Source organism: Cibotium barometz, chromosome 41, assembly GCF_041138505.1.
Source record: "Cibotium barometz isolate CiBa-2024 chromosome 41, ASM4113850v1, whole genome shotgun sequence".
Lineage (NCBI taxonomy): Eukaryota > Viridiplantae > Streptophyta > Polypodiopsida > Cyatheales > Cibotiaceae > Cibotium > Cibotium barometz.
This window is the reverse complement of record NC_141086.1, coordinates 48756661-48762483: the sequence shown is the minus strand read 5'-3', so window position 1 is coordinate 48762483 and position 5823 is coordinate 48756661. Positions and strand designations below refer to the sequence as shown.

General features: G+C 39.2%; 1 protein-coding gene across 1 annotated transcript; it reads right to left on the bottom strand.

Moving 5' to 3' along the window:
- Nucleotides 1–2366: 2366 nt before the first annotated feature.
- On the bottom strand, nucleotides 2367–4395 carry LOC147615038 (uncharacterized). The gene has a single exon (XM_086780029.1). It carries the CDS (start codon nucleotides 4317–4319, stop codon nucleotides 2367–2369), a length of 1953 nt encoding a protein of 650 aa, XP_086636155.1. The 5' UTR covers nucleotides 4320–4395.
- Nucleotides 4396–5823: the final 1428 nt, after the last annotated feature.

The following is a 5823-nucleotide window of genomic DNA, read 5'->3' as shown; positions in this document are numbered from 1 at the left end:
ACCGCCATGCCAGCTCTCCTCTCTCTTCGACCTCCAATGTCGGAAAGCACCCTGCAGTTGGTCATGTTGGGCAGATCAATCCAAGCATCAAGCACACATGCCTGTGATGAAGGCATGAGGTCTTTGAAATAGGAATGGAAGATTGCATGGGCACGACGATGTGCCCCTGACTTTGATAGTTCTTTCCTATCCACATGATGGGCGCCCAAAGGAGGGGGGGTGGGTTCTTGTAGAAGAGAAGGGGACTCAGGAAGAAGGGCGGGTTCATGTGGATTATCTAAACTAAGGGGTAGTGGGGGGGAAGAGGGCGGAGGGAGAGGAAGTGGAAGAGGAGGAGCAAGGCTTGGATCATCGCCACAACGGAAGGTGTTGCTCGTTGACGTGCTCTCCACTCTCTCTTTCTCTCACGAGCTACCCTTCTCCTCTCCTCCTCTTGAACTTGGTGGACGGGGGGGAAGTCTAGTCCTATCACGTTTCCGACTCCTACGACTTTGAGAACCCATTCTCAAGGAAGCCAAGAGAGAAAAAATTATAAAGGCTCAATGATGGGATAGTACTAGAGATAAGTGTGGGATAGTACTAGAGATGTGTGATTATATAGGAAAAATAGGTTATCCACTTCAAATCTCATTGGATTTCCTATCTAAGATTGATTGGATAATCAAGATAAACATAAAGATAATTAAAGATAAACTATTATCCACTTAAAAATCAATATTATTAATAATATTTATTAACAAGTCTAAATATTTATTTCTTGAGCATAGGCTTCTTTAAAAATAGGCATGAGCCTTGAACCTTATAATAGTGCACGTCTTGAAAAAATGCAATATGCACAAGGAAGTTTTCACATGTCCCAAATAATATATACACATTGCTAATAAATATTAATGGTGTTCAATAAATTAATGGTGCTTATTGTCACAAAATCATATATTATTCTTCGACATTCAAAATTAGTCATCTCAAGATATTTCTTGACCAACACAAGCTTACCTCCATTATCCGGTCCAAGGATCTATACTTGCATCAACTAAGCCAATCAATTAATAAATGAATTGATGAAAATAAACATCTATATGAAACTTTATATCGATAAGATGATGCAACCAATACTTCCAAATATGTACAAATTCACCTATGTACGCATAAACTAATCTACGATCACCCAAATTTAGAAAGGCATCCCAATCTAAACCCGTCTAAGAGAATTCAAAACGTAAAAACTTGGGAATAAAATATTCCATGAATTCTTTTAAGAATCTATAAATACACAACATGGGAATATATAAAATATTCAATGAAATCATCCTCATGACAATAATAGTGATCGTACTAGTACTAGTGTAATAGAAAGTCTTTAATAATGGTGATGTGTAGTAGAAAATCATTAATAATGGAGATGTGCAATAGAAAGTCATCAATAATGGTGATGTGAAATAGAAAGTCATCAAGAATGGTGATGACACTTGTGTTGTGATAATCTTCTATATAGAATGTGGCCAGGTATCTCTTATCAAGATCACACTGGTGTTCACATGTCGTGTAATTAACTTTTCAAGAGCATGGGTGAGCAGATTATAGGGGTCTATCACAAGGGAAACTTTACATGTGGAAACAAGATGAGAATCGTAAGCATGGGGAGTTAATTGAAATTTATTTTCTCCTAGCACTCATTCAAAGCAGGGCTCGGGAAAACCTACAAAGTGAACCAGCAAAATATCCCCCTTGACCAAAGATGAACAGGCTTTGCCAAATTTGGACAAGCTTGATCCTCTTCAAACTGAATTGAACCGGAAATTTTCCTTTTCGACAAATCTATCGCTATTTCATTCAAAGATAGAATCTTGTTCTTTCTCACATTCAAATTTTGCATAAATAAAAAGACGACATACATGGTAAATCGTTGCAAGCTTTGAGTAGGTTGACAAAGTTTGCATTTGTCATCGAGCACGATGTAGCTGCACATAAATGATATCATCATTACACATATTCAAAACATTATAGTCTCACTCAAAGCTCAAAACACCAAAACCTCAACCATACCTTCAATGTGCCATGAAATATGACAACACACATGGTCATTGTAGACAAAAAAGCATCATCCATGATCTGCAAAACATCCTTCTCACATCACGATCTATGCTCAAAATGATAAAAAAATATATATTATTGAACACGTGAGGACATACAAGGAGAGAGTTGGGGAATTGAACCCCGTCACCATTTTGAATGGCTACACCAAGCCCTCTTGGGGGAGTGGATAAAGTGCATGCACTTCATCCACTCCCATAACAAGTTAGTAGGTGAATATGGAAAAAAAAGTGATCAAAAGAAATGATTAAGCTACAAAAAGCGTACCTTCATCATTGGATGATTAAGCTGCAAATACCTTGCACCGTGTAGAGATGTCTATGAGCCTTTGCTCCCCATAAAACCATACTCTCCTCCAACTCTGAGTCACATAGCTTAGAGGGTCCTTCAATATTGATCTTCATAATAGCATCCAAGGTCCGTAACTCCATGCTATTACGCAACTTGGTCTTTATAAGTGTGCGTGTGCTAAAACCTCTTTCACAAATAGCATTACTTGAACATTGAACTAAAGCAATTTGACACAGAGTTAAAACATTAGGATAAGAGTCTCGCCACATTGGATTACATGCTATTGCAGCTGTAACATCAGGAAGACTGTAGCGTACCCAACTAATTGAAGCTTGCTGTTTAAAAGACCGAAACTCACTAATAAAATCATCTTCATCAATGATAGAAGAAAAATTCATTACCTCCAAAGACTTTTCCTTACCATAGAACGAGGCTATTTCTTGAGCCTCAAACTTACCATAGTCCTTGAGCATCTTCTCTAGAAGAGGATGTTGTGCAGGCACTAGTACTCGTAATCTGCTTAATATTGTATTGTCTGCAAAACGTGCTTCAAGGTTAGCAATAATTTCTTTCGAAAAAGATACCTGAAAGGCAAGGGCTGATGCTAGATCTACTCCAAGTATGTCCCTATCTATCTTGATGTCAAAAAACATGCTGCCATGAAGAGCTCCTCGCAATGTAAACAAGTGACCCTTCTCAGGTCCATGATCCGGTAAAAATGCAAAACCATCAATGTCACAAGTAAGAGCGTTACAATCAACATCAGGAGGATCAATATAATATTGCCGAATTAAATTGATCTCCTTTTGGATAACATCATGGATTGTAGTCACATCTACAAACTCTTTTTGAAATATCTTACTCACAATAGCCATACCTTTTAAAATATCCGCTAAAAAATGAAGACAATAGATAATTTCAAACCTGGAAATTTTTGCAAATATACTCGGAGCATTTTCCTTGGTTTCCACAAGAATAGCATCAAGAGAAGAACACACCTTGCTCATAGCCGACGATCGGCTCAACCACCTAACATCAAATGTGTGTTCCATCTTCAAGATAGGACAAGCAAGCTCCTCTGGTATGATCCTTAGCTCTTCCAATCTTTTGCCACTTGCATTGAAATAATGGGCAATGGAATTCACCAATTTTTCTATTTTCTTGGAAATCTCCAAATTCTTCGCTACAGAAGACACAGCCAAAGCTGTCCTATGAGCAACACAATGAATGGATGTCAAGTATGGATTAACATGTTTTTTAAGAAGTGTGGCGACACCATTCTCCTTTCCTGTCATTGTACTACAGCCATCAGACCCAAAAGCAATTAGCTTCGTTAGATCAAACTTACTTCTTTTTAGCTCTGAAAGAATGGTGTTAAAAATGGTCTTTGCACTCCCATCACTCACACGAATAATACCATAAAAAGAATAGGCAGGAATACAATCATCAATAAGATAAGACAAATAAATAATCAAGTGTCCATGCTTGGAAATATCAGTTGATTCATCTACAAGAACACCAAAAAACGGACTTCGAAACACTTTCTTCAATGTGGTGTTCATCAAACACTTACCAATACAAAATACCATCTCTGCGCAAGCCTTGTCATCATTATACAAGGATGTTGAGAATGGCACACGACAATCCTGTAAAAGACTAATCATATCTGGAAAACCAACAAAAGCATATCTCTTTTTTGCCATATGATAGGCAACTTTAAAGAGAGTTGTCAATGCCTCATCTTTAAAATTTTCAACCTTTTTCATGCTAGTTTGAATAGTTTCCTTCCCTTCAAGTAGAACTGCTTCCATAGAATGTGCATGACAAAGTGTTCTACAATGTGCTTTTAAATTACTAAACTTAAAATTAATGGAACCATCCTTTGAATATGCACTATGGTGATGGGGATACTTTAAACAAAACTTACAGTACATCTTAGCTTTCTCCTCGTCGTAGACAAGCCAATCAAATGTTTGAAGCCAACTCTCCTGGAAAGCTGCTCTTGCTTCTATTCTCCTTTGAAGCTCTAATCTCTTTGGCAAAGACAAACTAGACAACACCTCATCAGTAGTACTTGCTTTAGATGAATTAGTATTCTGACTTTGTACATCACCTTTCTTTTTTTCGCCATTAACCTTTGAAGCCATCCGACCAGTCCACTGGAGAAGCGTACCTTGCCTTTTTTTGTTATCTTTCATACCTTGTCTTTTACTGGTTTCAACATTGTTGGGCTCCATTGACACAAAGCCACTATAACAAACAAATCAGCTTACATGTTTAAACTTCCCATGCTATAAACTCAATCGCAAAAAACTATCAAATATTATACCAAGAACTTTAGAATTAAAGGGGCCCTTTGCCCTCTTTGAAATCTTTGCCATCTACCACCAATTATGGACATCTCTGCATTTCTAGCAACTGCAGAACTGATCGAAGACAAATCAGGTATACTGTCATTAGTGCTGGTGGTTGGCCGTGGCTCTCCATCGAGCCCTCCTCTATGGACATCAAGTCTGTGCAGTGTCAGACGCATTGTGGCTGCAAAGCTTGATGATGTGAAGCCATGGATGTTTCATGTGCAGCAAGGAGAAGCTGTCGCTATTAACTCAGTCCTGCAGCTTCACCGCCTACTCCATTCTGAGAATTCTCACACCCCCATAGATGAGGTTCTGCAGTCAATGAAGAGCTTGAACCCAAAAATAGTCACTGTGGTAGAGCAAGAAGGGGACCACAACGGCCCAGTCTTTCAAGAGAGGTTTATGAAAGCCTTGCAGTATTATTGCACTATGTTTGATTCATTGGAGTCATGCCATCTTCCTCCTGAGAGCATGGAAGTTGCTCTGACTGAGATGTGTCCAAGAACACAATGGCTGTCTAACTCTAGGTTGGCATAGCATCCCTCTCATAGCTGCCTCAGCATGGCATTGTGGCTAGATAGCAAGCAAAAAGCATGTGTGTTAGATGGCCAATTGAAGAAACCATCATGGGGAACATCATGTAGAAATTATCTCATGTAGATGGAGATAATAATGATGTGCAGTATGTTGTACATGCTTAGAATGAAACGTTCTCAGGCATTTGGGGCATCAGTATTCACTTGGATGCTCCTGGAGGCTGAGGCCAGTAGTCTCTATTTGCAAGCCATACGAGGCTGGAGCACATATCAGACCTTCTTTATACCTATGCCGGACCCATCAGACGCTATTCAGCCTGCAGACAGCCACCCATGAGGGACATGCGGGTGAGACCCTCTCATCGAGGTGGGGATCATGTCCGTGAAGCACCTCTCTAGTAGATGTGTAAGTTATGGCCAATCTCTCTTGCTCAGCACATGTATAAGCTATGGTCCATTTATCTAGCTTAACACGTGTATAAAGCCCTATTCTTGTTCTTGACAAGCGGCGCCAGCTGCTGCGTGTGAAAGAAGGGAACCTTAGA

Coding starts and splice junctions, on each gene's coding strand:
- LOC147615038 (XM_086780029.1), bottom strand. CDS start 4,319: ATGTACTGTAAGTTTTGTTTAAAGTATCCCCATCACCATAGTGCATAT.